This window comes from Gymnoscopelus microlampas (assembly GCF_963454915.1).
Source record: "Gymnoscopelus microlampas genome assembly, chromosome: 10".
Taxonomy (NCBI): domain Eukaryota; kingdom Metazoa; phylum Chordata; class Actinopteri; order Myctophiformes; family Myctophidae; genus Gymnoscopelus; species Gymnoscopelus microlampas.
In genome coordinates, this window is record NC_139947.1 from 24,290,795 (window position 1) to 24,303,993 (window position 13,199).

A 13,199-nucleotide genomic window follows, 5' to 3' on the forward strand; every position below is an offset into this window, starting at 1 on the left:
GTTCTACGTTCTATGTTCATGGAAGCATTGTCATCCTGGAAGAGACCACTCCCATCATAATGTTTCACCATAGGAAGAAGCATGAAGACACTCAGAATATCTTTGTATTGATTTGCAGTGACCATTCCTTCAAAGCCTTAGAGAGGGTACGGAGTTAGCATCTCATATTTCTATCACACCCCCTGGACTGCACCCCCCACTGCTTACAGGAAAGACAGAGATGGACGGAGCGGTAAGCAATGTTAGGGGGGAGTTTGTGCCTTGATTACTAACTGGTACAAAGATGTTAAAGTCCTGGACAGCCTGCTCACCAGACCTCAAACTTTTGACGATATAGTCTGCCGTCCTTTCTAAATACCACATGACTTTAGCGTTGCGATTGTAGCCGTTGTTTACATCCATCCGGGAGCCAACAAGGACACAGCAATGAGGGAATTACACCAGGCTATCAGTGCACAAGAGAATCGTCACCCAGATTGCGCAATCATTTAGGTGACTTCAACCAGAATGACCAAAAAAAAAAAGTTTTTCCTAAATTGGTTGGAAGCTCTGACCACTATTCCATCCAGCTGCTACCGCCCTACAAGCAAAGGCTTAAAGGGCCGATCGTTGATAAGGAGGTCCGAACCTGGTCTGAGGACACAGGCGCTATGCTACAATCCTGTTTTCACCAGACTAACTGGGGGATGTTTAAGGACACCGCTGGGAATAATGTCAATGAACTCTCAGACTCAGTCACTGGTTTTATCAGTAAATGCATAGACAACATAGTTCCAAAAAAGACAGTTCGGATCTATCACAATCAGAAACCGTGGATCGACAGCGGAGTACGTGTACATCTACATGAATGGGAGGCTGGTTTCAGATATGGCGACGTGGCAACGCACAACTCAACGCGCGCAGCCCGAAACAGCGCCATCAGGAAGGCGAAAAGGCCTACACTGCAAAGATGGAAGACCAATTCAGCAGTGGCGACATCAGGGGCATGTGGCAGGCGGTACACACCTTGACGGACGGCAAAGCAAAAAACAGAAGTGAAGTGAACCCACCTTCCTCCCTCCCCAATGAACTGAACACCTTCTACGGCCGGTTCGAGAACAGCTCCAACCGCGGCAGCCAAGCGGGGCCATCAGCAACACCAGCAGGGGAGACCAGCCCTCTAACCATCTCGGAGGACAACGTGCACACAGCCTTCACACGGGTCAACATCCAGAAGGCGGCGGGACCTGATGGGATTCCAGGCCGGGTCCTAAAAGCATGCGCAGACCAGCTGGTGGGTGTTTTTGCTGACATCTTTAACCTCTCCCTCTCCCAAGCTGTGGTCCCTGCAGGTTTCAAAATGTCAACCATTGTGCCCATGCCCAAAAAGGCCAAACTGACAGGCCTGAACGACTGGAGACCTGTCGCTTTCACCCCGATAGTCAGCAAATGCTTTGAGAAGCTGATGAGGGAATCTGCTCCACGCTACCTGCCTTGCTGGACCCGTGGCAGTTTGCATACCGCAAAAACAGATCCACGATGACGCTATTGCCATGGCTCTCCACACTGTCCTCTCGCACATGGATAACAAGGTGCTGAAGGACAAATATGTACGTATGCTGTTCGTGGACTACAGCTCAGCATTCAACACCATTGTCCCAGCGAAACTTGACACAAAGCACCGAGACCTAGGGCTACACCCAAGCATTTCCTGTCAAACCGACATCAGGTGGTGAGAATGGTCAGCATCACATCTGACCCCTGCCCTGATCCTCAACACTGGAGCACCCCAGGGATGCGTGCTGAGCCCTCTCCTCTACTCCCTGTACACGTATGACTGCAATAAAGCTGATTCTGAATCTGATTCTCTCCAGTAAAATACCACATGGCGCCATTCCCCTTCACTGTACCGGTCAAACTTTCAGGCCTGTACTGTTGTCTTGGACTTATTGCCACTTGTGGCGAACATGGTAGATTTGACCTGATTTCTTCCCCAAATCTCTATACCAGTGTCTATGGACTTCGCACCACTGAACTCTCAAATATAGATTAAATACTTTAATGATGGGGTTTATGCACAGCAAGCCAAACATCCTTCTCTATGTAGTTGTTGAGGACTGTTCTCACTGACCCAGTCTGATCATCACAGCCTGCATTGACATCAATCACCTGAGGAAGAGTTGCTCTATCTATTTTCATTAAAACCGGGAAAGCATCTGTGTCATTTTAGATTTTTGCATTGGCTATTCAAAAATAGCTGATATACAAGCTCACAGCGCGGCACTTCGTGCCGCACGGCAAGCTTGTACATCTGTTATTTTTGAACATTTCTGAAAAATCTTGAAAATGTGAGAACTACTGATTTAGAAGGCATTTTGTAGAATCGGCCTCAGTCATAATGGGTTAACCCTTTAATTTACTTCCCCATAGAGGGAAATGCAAATGTGGCTTTGGTGGTCACTGACTGTTCACATTTAAACACTATAGCAGTGTAGCAGTCCTTGTGACTGAAGCTCTATTAGCTATATGTACATTGCCGAAGCGGCAGCAGATGTTTCAGAAGCTTTAACTTAATGGTGCGGCAACTTGAAAGTTCATAACTATTTAAATCTACACCTCTGGTGTCAAAATGGAGGATATATCCACACCATAAAACATTTATATTATCTTGGGGTGGGATGTGTGGTTTTATAATCCTGTAAACTGTTATAACATGAGCCATCATTCCTCAGTTCTGTATAAAGTCCCCCCCATTATGTTCTGTGGGGACTATATAGTGGCAGTGTCGTCAGAGTGCTGCACCTGCCCTGGTTTCTCTGCCTCGATCACCCTGGGGAAGGGGAAAGGGATTTGACTCTGAATTAAAACCAACTGTCTCTGCAACCCCAAGGAACATTCTTCCATTAGGACTTGTCTTGAACTCCTTTGATATTAAGATACAACACAAACAATGTACTAGATGGGAGATCTCTCTCTCTCTCTCTCTCTCTCTCTCTCTCTCTCTCTCTCTCTCTCTCTCTCTCTCTCTCTCTGCTGCTCCTCCCTCACCAACGCGCGCGCGCACGCACGCACGCACGCACGCACGCACGCACACACACACACACACACACACACACACACACACACACACACACACACACACACACACACACACACACACACACACACACACACACACACACACACACACACACACACACACACACTGTCTTATACTATACTCACCTTTAATTAGGTCATAGTCCTTGTTCTCCACATTATAACTACTGTTTCCGTATAAGATGCCTTAATAGATTCTGTCTAACTCAATGCCTTCACGAAGGCTACTGTGCAGCAGCATCAACACAGTAAAATCCTCAGTGTTGGTTTAACTCTGAGTGAATAAATGCGTATAAATGGTTACATTTGTAACTCACTACATTAACGCGAAGGATTTTACTGTGTAATTGGGACAGAACGTCCTATATTATTTAGTGGAATGAGTGCTGTCGTATCTTGAAATTCCATATACCTGACATAATGATTTTGCATAATTTCACACAGATTTGATCTCTTTTGTAGCAGCTTGCAGTTGAGGAAAAAATATGCTGAGCTTGGCTTGATTGATATCAGTGCATAGAAATAAAGTGATAAATGAAGGTAATTCCAAAGGCAACAACCGTGAAAGAAAGGTCAAGGGGTCATTTACTTACATCTCCAATGAGCTGCTTATTCTAACAATCTTAATTTTTACCAAAACAAATGTTCTGGAATTGGTGAATAGGCTTGAAATTCAACAAAGAAAAGTGAGCGACACCCACAGCCACAATACTAGAGGGAGCAACAACAACGATCTGGTACCACCCACCTATAGAACAAACATGGGTAAATTCTCTTACTGCACTGCCACCAAAGTGTGGAATGCCCTGACCCCATCCCTTAGAAAATGTGGATCACTGGCTCCCTTCAAAACAGTCCTGAACATTCATCTTTCAGGAGGCCAAAGGCCAAACTCACTTCTGCCATAGAAAGGTGATGCCATTCACTGCCTACACCCCCCCCCCTTTTCTACTCTGTACATATACAGTAGTGTTTTATATTTGTTGATGATATTGTATTTTGGTGTTATTTTTTATGCTATGTTTATGAATTGTATACATACTGGTAACAAGATCACAGCATGTTTTTAGCCCAAATGTATGACTGTACCTCGTTTGCATTTCTGTCTAATAAAGTATTCAATCAATCAATCAAACGTGGTATTTTGGTGGTGTCTTAAATTATGCAATCAAAATATACTTATATTTCTGCTTGAAGCCACAATGAATGCAATGGCTTTTTTTAAATAATAATTTGCATAAATGATGTGCCACGTGGAGAGAATAATTAGCAATATGTGGAGAGGGTTGGCAGCCCAAACCACGTCTTCCATGAGGAAGAACCTTTTTGCTACCGGCTGCAGTGAAACCTGCAGGGAGGGGTTAATCCGGCAGAGTGAGATGTTTGAGGCCAGCTGCAACAACGACGCAACGCACAGAAAATCTTCCATTTCTGCCTGGCCTGGAGCCAAACCACAGTGCCTCCCAGTGTCGCCAACAGCTGCTACATTTCAACTTTCCTGGCCTGGCATTGGTCGGACCGATGACGTGGATCCATGCATGTTGCACGTTGTAAATGCAGCATGCATTGGCCAGCCCAGTGCCAGGCTAACCCTAACCCCCAATTAGCACTGTCTCTTAACTCCCCTCAAGAGACAGTGGGGCACCAGCATCAGCATGCCACTTCAACACAGGCCGGGGTCTGATCAGCCTCGGTCGGGTCGCCTGGCTGGAGGAGGGTGTCTGTTGCAAGACCCGAAACACCCAGTGACTCCAGGTAACAACACTGAACAAGTGCATCAGTCGATGTTTTATTTACTTGTATTATCAGCCGTGGTGTAAAGTAACAAAGTAGGCTATATACTCCAGTACTTTACTTAAGTACAATTTTGAGGTATTTTTCACTTTCTTCAGTATTTCCAATTTTCAATAGGCCTACTTTTACTTCTACTCCACTACATCTCGAGGAAAATATTGTGCTTTTGCTCCACTACAATTATTTGAAAACTTAAGTTACTAGTTACTTTGTAGATTTTGATTATTATTACAATTCAAACCACTTCAGCCATATTTCAGCTATTTTCAACATATTTTTGTATGCATTTTTAACTTTTGAAATGAGAATGATTTTACTTTTGGCACTTTAAGTATATTTTGATGCCGATACTTTTGTACTTTTACTCAAGTACATTTTGAATATGGGACTTTTACTTGTAACAGAGTATATCTACACTACAGTACTAATACTTTTACGTGAGTCATTTTTACAGTTGTTGTTGTTGCATGACATGTTTAACTACCCCTTGAATGTCTAGTGTTTAGTGAAATATCTCCACTTTTCCACCAGCTGCACACGGACGAGTTTCTGTAGGCCTACTGGCGAGGGGCCCTGAATGAGTGCAGGACTGAATATTATCTAAACTTCCTTTGGGAAGCACACATGTTTGGGGCACACAATTGCCAGATGGAGTGACTCATTACCCCGCACCAACCACAAGAACCTGTCAATTGTAATTTGTGTGCCCCATTCGTTTGTGCTTCCCTGTGTCAATTTGTGATGACGTTTGTGGTGATCAGAGGATGTTTGGTTAAATTTGGTCCTTCACTCAAGTCGCGCCCTTAGCCCGCACTGAAAACCGTCCGTGTGCAGCTCGTGGAAAAGTGGAGTAATTCACTAAACACACGTTTTCTGGTAGAACTTTCAAATGGATATGAAACTAGAGGACACTATCTGACTCCAAGTCTTAGGAATGAATTATTGGGTGAGTACAGACGGAGTTTAGAGCACTTTTGCGCCCGCGCAGATCCTGCACTACACAGCGCGTCGGCCATAGCCTCGCGTAGCCAGACAATATCACACGACACACCCGAGGGCTAAAGTGCATGCAATTTTGCAAAGGCAGATTCGTCTGGAACCAGGCTACGTCGGCCAGACTGATCACAAGATAAGATCACAGACATTCAAGGACTACGGTTTAACCTGCAGTGCAGCCTCTGGGGAGAGTCGCCCCGCCCCCTCTTTCCCTCGGTTGTCCATGGCAACATGACAAAACAGTCCTACTCATGGCGGACTGACAACTGCTGTAGCAATATAAAGTTTACAGGGTATTTTGTCAAGAACGTCGCGACCAAAGAAAACGGTAAGTAGTTTTGTTATGATGTCAAAAACAGCTGCTAACTTTGAGCTCATTTATAGGCCGTCGCACGACGCGTCGCCTTTGCGACACGTTGGAGATTTGGTTCTAATCTAAGCATTCTAGTAAGTAAGTAATATTAACCAGTGGTGGAAAGTAAATAAGTACATTTGCTGTACTGTACGTACAATTTTGAAGTGGCTATTGTTTTTTACTTACTAAAGTATGTCCAATTTATACTTCTACTCCACTACTCGGAAACAAATATTGTACTTTTACTTTATTTATTTGACAACTTTAGGTACTAGTTACTTTGCAGATTTGGATTATCATTACAAAACCATTAACCACTTCAGCTCTAAACTTTGGCTATTTGAAAATATAGCCGATCTACAAGCCCACACCACATTGCGTGAGTTTGTAGATCTTCTATTTTCAAAAGATTTTAATACATTTTATACATTTGAAATAATGAGTACTTTTACTTTTGGTACTTTAAGTATATGTTGATGGCAATACTTTTTTACTTTTACTCAAGTCAATTTTGAACGGACTTTTACTTGTAACAGAGTATTTCTACATTGCAGCATTGATACTTTTATTTGAGTAAAAAAAAATAGTACTTTTTCCACCGCTGCTAAGCATTCTAGTAATATTAACTCTGCGTCGCATTAATTTGATATATTAACGCTTTAGCATGAACCTACATTACAAATGCAGGTGAAAGGGAAGCAGGCAGAAATGGAAAGTCCCTCAGAAGTGCTCTCAGATGTGTCTGAAAACCCACCAGGCAACACCTGTACCTGGACTGATGATGATGAGGAAACTGGAGGTGAATCAACCATGCATGTCTGTATGCGTGCCTGACCTCTCTGCCATTTGTACCATGTGATATTTGTTAAAAATACATATATTTCTTTACTATAACAAATGCACATTTACACTGTAGATTAGAGTAAAGGGCAAACATCTTCTGTGTGAACTCAGAGGCAGGGATAGCAAAAACATTTTCTTTATATAACTTAACCTGAACTTGGTCTGCTCTTTCTTCTCGAATTTGTATTCAGGCCGTCTTGTTTAAAGGCTTGAGCATTTGCTGAAGATGTCCTTGTGTAACAGTTTGTTTTTATATTTCAGATGAAGGAATGGATGATGAGACCTTCGGAGACCAAGATGCAGCTATTCCTGCTGATTTAGAATGGCTTGAAGATCTGTGAGTTAGTGGCTCCCACAGTATTTACCTGTGAATCATTATCTGTTAAACGCTCAGTTGGAACAAAAGGCTATTCCATCGTTCTCTCGTAGCATCCATTGTTGCAATATAGAAAAAGTCATACTGGTCAGGCTGAACACCATAAGTCACTATAATTAGTAATAGTACAAGCTCTATTTCATACACAAATAATGTTCCAGTATGTTATGGGTTACAATACACACCGTCATCCATGTGTCCCATTTCAATAATCCCAAGTTCCATTTGTGGAGTGACACCTCCACGACCTGCAATCACATAATTGTATGCACAGTATGTACAGTGTGACTCTGTTTTCACATTAACCATGCAACCTTTTCCATATGTCGTTTCTGCATCTGCCCCAAAGGGATGACAGTGACGGTGACCTTGTGGTGGCGGACAACGATGGTGGAGACAGGAGTTACGCAGCGACAGCACGGATGTTCAAGCTGAGACGAAACCTGGACCAGCTGGACACTTTTCACCGGCAGAAGGAGCATGACGTGCTGAAAGTCAGGTCTGGACATGGCAACCTCCAGACCTCTGGAGTTAGCAGCAGCACCTTAAAAACCCTCTAGTCTTAGTGAAATGGACCTGAGTTGCAACTGTACTAGGACCGTTTTTTTCCATCTACACCAAATCTCTTAGCCAAATAATACCTGAACTTGTCGCAAGTCCATGTGTTGTGAGCTTGTAGATGTGCTATTTTTACTTCGTAAAAACGTTCCCCCATAGCATTTTGTTGGATATTCTTAGTCCTTAAACGATACAAAGTAACCACATGAACCCTAGTGTCCATATTCTGGGCATGTCATAGTAGGCAAACATTTGGCGAAAATAGAGGATCTACATACAAGCTAACAATGTGCCGCATTGCGACACGTTGTTACAGTAGCTTGTAGATTGGCAATTTTTGTTAAAGAGATTTTGTCTAGAGGGAAACAGTGAGGGGGCCAAGTACTGATCCCTGGGGGACCCCGGTCAATGAAGTATATACATGCAAGTATACACATGCATTTACATACTGTAGGTAGGGTTTAATTGGTTAATAAAAAAGCATTTATTTCAGACCCTGAACAGAAATCATCTGCACATTTTGTGTTTGAAGTTTTTTGGGGATGATACACATTAGTCCATACCCTTGGGGGGATATGCGCACATGATCTGGCAACCCGGGAGGCAGTTTGTCCCATAGCTTGCGGGGCCATCCCACAGCTGGGCAGCCGTAACCATGGCAACATTCTTTTACACAAAACGCTAAGAAACAGCTGAGATTTGGTGAAATTTGGCGAAAAACGGGCTTCGCTGTTCCGTGCACATGGTAATGGTCAATGGCTGTGTGCAAATTCAGATCAATTGCTCCAGCCACTGAGGAGAACCGGGCAGAACAAATTTTGGCCTCACCACTTCACCACCTCACCACCACTACAGAGCTTTGTAAAATTATAGTAGGATGTCTACCGTGAATCAAAAATGCTATGAGAAAAAATAACATACAGATAGGGTTGGAATCAGTTATTTGACTTGTAAATCTATAACAGAGTCAACATGGTCTGTCTATATCTGGAAAGATGATATGCAAGGTTTTAGGGCGTTAAAACATTCAACATATTGTAATGTACAGAAACGGACAGTGCCAAGACAAGAGTTCCAACATTTTCTCTGGCGACCAGGCTGGTGTGACAAAGCAGACCTATACTTGATGTTCAAAGGTTTTTAAATGTTCTGCAACGCATGCAGTTCCTCCATTTAAAGGACTCTCTCGTCTTGAACCTCCTTGACGAGGCCCAGATAATTTCTGTACCAATTGATTTAGCAATTTGTAGAAAATCACTTCAGCCGAGGGGAGAACATTTCCTATAATGTTCTGTCTGCCCACATCTCTTCACTCTGTTTTATGTGTCCGCCATTAAACACCCAATGAACCATGATGCAGGCCATAGCATGGATAAAATGTCTGTCATTTCCCACAAACGCACAGAGATGTAGCGCATGGGGCGATTCATTCTGTGTTCTGACCAACAAAACATCACTCCTAAACACTTCAGCGAAGGCCTTATCCTGGGCACAGATTGTTGAGTTGCACTTCATTAGATTCTCAAAAGAACACTGAGCTATTCAAAGGTGTGTGTGTGTGTGTGTGTGTGTGTGTGAGTGTGAGTGTGTGTGTGTGTGTGTGTGTGTGTGTGTGTGTGTGTGTGTGTGTGTGTGTGTGTGTGTGTGTGTGTGTGTGTGTGTGTGTGTGTGTGTGTGTGTGTGTGTGTGTGTGTGTGTGTGTGTGTGTGCCCGCCCCCAACAGAATCAGCCTCTTTTGTGTCGTTTGATAACCATTGAAGGAATTCATTAGCCATATGCCCTGAACTCGTCCCGGCACCGGTGGCCTTGAAAATGTTCCCTCCGAACGGATTTCAAACTGCGATGTTGTGCTAGCTCAACAGTGAGCCTTGTGCCTTTGGCATTGTGTGTTTTCTCTTCCAGAGAAGAGCTCAGAATCTGCCATCAGAACATTGCTGACTTGGCGAAACAGAGGGACAAAGTGGAGGAAGAGATGGAGCGTCAGAGAGAGGCAGATAGCAGGTTAACCCCGATTTATACTTCTTCGTATGATGGGATGCGTTGTGAGCTTGTAGATCGGCTATTTCCGCCTTAAACTTAGACTTGGTAAATTAAGTTTTAGTTGTTCAGTCGTTCCGAACTTGCAAACGCTGTCAAACTGCTTACAAAACTAAGCCAGCCAACCATCTGCCTGCACTGTTTGCAGCGCGGCGGCGTTCCGTCTACGAGCCCAACAGAAGCGCCTGTGTGGAGAGCTGCAGAGAGAGGAGGAGGTGGAGGCCCGCATCAGCACCGCTCTGAGGGAACAAGAGTGAGTTTCAGCGGATACACACAACAAAATCCGGAGTGTTGATTAAAAAATTTGCATACGTAGATCCACAATTACATGTCTTAAACCCACCATCTGCCTCATCAAGTCCCCCTCCCCCTTCCTCCCCGTCAGGCTGCAACTGTGTGAGGTGGAGGTGGAACTCGGCAGGTTCTCCTCACTGCGACAGGAGGTGCAGGAGGAGGAGAGATCCTACGAGACCCGGAAAGCCCAGAGGGCAGTGGCCCGGCTGCAGCAGGAGAACACCACCACCCACAACCTGCAGCTGAAGATGCAGAATCTCAAGGCGTAAGGGAAAAGAAAGTACATTTGCACATTTTCTATCATGCGAAAAAGAAAATGATTGGTCCTATAATTACACTTATAATATATTTCTAAAAAACGATGCAAAGCATTAACATGTTAAATAGTCATAAATTACTGGTTCGCCTAAAACAAGATTCCTCTAAACCTTTTCTTTTTAGTTGCTATAGTTTCTCTTCTTTCTAGGAGATTAGTTACTGGTGATGACATTTTTCGAACCCTGAGATTTTTGCAGAATATGGGCTATAGAGAAGACTTTAGGGTGTCGGAAAAGGTGAGGTAGTGCCAAGAGGATGGTCATGTCCAGATCGATTAAGTGTGTGTGTGTGTGTGTGTGTGTGTGTGTGTGTGTGTGTGTGTGTGTGTGTGTGTGTGTGTGTGTGTGTGTGTGTGTGTGCGCGTGTGCGCGTGCGTGTGCGTGTCTGTGAATGCGTGTGTTCACAGGAAACAGGCAGCCATGCAGAAGAAAGAGGAAGCTCAGTGTCAGAAGAACATTGAGCAGGCCCAGGCCAGTCGGAAGAGAGTTGCCAAGTACCTGAGAGAGACCATTAAAAGGTAACCAGGCTGGCAAGTAGCCAATCATTGAGTCATAAACATGAATGAGAATACACTCACTAGAATTGTTAGTGACTCAAAGAGCGTACAAATGTAACCAAATAAGGGTCAATTTGGTTCCATTTGTATCAGAGTTAAATTAACTAAAGTACTCGCTATACAGGGTGTTTGCATGCCATAGACAGGGCAAGAGTTGTCAACATGCTGCAGGCATCAATACCGTTAGCCCAATGCACGCTTTTTACAGTAAACATATCATCTTGGAGGTATACATGTTTTGATGTATTCTTAGCTGTGTGTGTACTGCATGTGCTATATTTATTTCCTGTAACATTCAGGTTGCATCAGCGAGAGGCTGAAAAGGAGCGTCGGAGGGGAGAGCTAATGCAAAAGCGAATGCAGGCGGTGACGACACTGAAGGAGAATATAGCAGCTACACAAGTAAGCCAGCCCACACGGTGCAAAATACCAGTATGGGAGACCAAACGTCAACCAGTCAGTGTCCTACCCAAAACCAGGGTCTAAATTTCTCATTGGAAGAATACGGAGACCACCTGCAACAACTGCAGGTTTGTTATATTGTATTGACCCACTCTACGGACAAATTGGATAAAATGTCCATTAAAGTAGGTTATAAATTGCAGCTTTAGTGGGATATGATGAACTGTGGACACATTATCATAATAATAGTTCAGTAAGAGTTCAGCGGAACTTGCTCTTCTGTTAAGTCAATTAGCTGTGATTGTTTCACATGCTTTACAAAGTAAAGAATTCAATTATGTGATTTCTCCAGGAGAGCTTGCAGGCTCAGCAGCGCAGAGCCAAGGCTCATGCCCAGAGGAAAGAGCAGGAAGAGAGACAACTGAAAGCATCTCTGCAAGCTCAAGGCTTCAACAGTATCAAGCATTTAGTCCAACAGAAGAAACTACTGGAGTTCCAGCGAAAGAAACAGTGTGTGCTCCTCTCCTCTCCTCTCCTCTCCCACATGTTTCTTTTCGACACCCACTCCATGCAGCATTCGTGTGGGTGTTTTCTCTCGCTGTGCGCTGAGCAAAACATGACCCCGTTTCACTATAATGTGATGTTGTTCGATTTGTTCCTCTCAGACAATTCGAGGAGAGGCAGAAGTCAAAGAGGGTGGAGATTGTGGCCAAAATCCTTCAGGAGGATCAGCTGGCAGAGAGAAGCAAGAGGCGCCAGGCACTGCGGTGCCCACGCACCCCTCCCTTGAACCTGGGAAGGGCCAGGGAGAAGGTCCTACACTACCTGGATCCTAAACTCCCACCAGCCAGAGAGGAGAGGACCAGAGGAGTGGGTGGCTCATAATGTCTGAATGTGATTTGTAACATAGAGAGATTAGATTTGCCCAACGAACAACCTGCACAAAGACAGATGTTAGTGTCGATTGGAAAATGTAAACTGTAAGAATACATTAAAATGTAATTCTGAAAGTGTAAATTGACAAAGTTATAGTTAAAGGGAATGAAACACTGAGACGATTTTGTACTTTTATTTATTTATCCTGTACATGTTAAAAACTACAGAAGGGCAGGCTGCATACTCTTTATGCAACGTAGCTGTCGCCAATGCGTTCACTATGTATAGTAGTTTCCCACATAGAACTCCCTGTAGACGGAGTACAGATTAGTGAATGAGTGAGGCACTTCGGACTCAGCCACTGTGTACTATAAGGTCAGTCTGCCATGTTTTTACCCTTCTGTAGTTTTTAATGTACACAAGTAACTTTAAACAAACTACAAAATCAGCGTAGGGTTTCATTCCCCTTTCAATCACTTTGTAACACTCGGACATTGCTGTTTGTATCCTACCATCAGGAGAGAGAGTTGAGTGACGATGACGGCTCTTCGTCGGATCTCTCCGACCAGGAAGGCGTGCAGGAACCCAGGGTCCAGGAGGAGGAATTGGGTGGGGCCCAGATCCTTGCTGAGCCTGAGTTTTTTGGCCTTTGGGATCAAACGCATAAGGTAAAAATGAAATCTATGCTGCTTTCCAGCAACAAACAGTCCTTCCCA

The 13,199-nt window shown here is 44.0% G+C and overlaps 1 protein-coding gene across 2 annotated transcripts in view; it reads left to right on the forward strand.

Moving 5' to 3' along the window:
• Nucleotides 1–6,121: 6,121 nt before the first annotated feature.
• cfap74 (cilia and flagella associated protein 74) overlaps nt 6,122–13,199 on the forward strand; it is a 44,717-nt gene continuing 37,639 nt past the window's right edge. For both annotated transcript variants that reach the window (XM_084068506.1, XM_084068507.1), the window contains exons 1-12: nt 6,122–6,196; nt 6,911–7,022; nt 7,328–7,403; nt 7,792–7,941; nt 9,903–10,001; nt 10,186–10,290; nt 10,423–10,596; nt 11,056–11,166; nt 11,505–11,607; nt 11,960–12,117; nt 12,273–12,477; nt 13,002–13,151. In XM_084068506.1, coding sequence (XP_083924632.1) covers nt 6,932–7,022; nt 7,328–7,403; nt 7,792–7,941; nt 9,903–10,001; nt 10,186–10,290; nt 10,423–10,596; nt 11,056–11,166; nt 11,505–11,607; nt 11,960–12,117; nt 12,273–12,477; nt 13,002–13,151 — 1,422 coding nt within the window. In that variant the 5' untranslated portion in view covers nt 6,122–6,196; nt 6,911–6,931. The remainder of the gene's footprint in view (nt 6,197–6,910; nt 7,023–7,327; nt 7,404–7,791; nt 7,942–9,902; nt 10,002–10,185; nt 10,291–10,422; nt 10,597–11,055; nt 11,167–11,504; nt 11,608–11,959; nt 12,118–12,272; nt 12,478–13,001; nt 13,152–13,199) is intronic.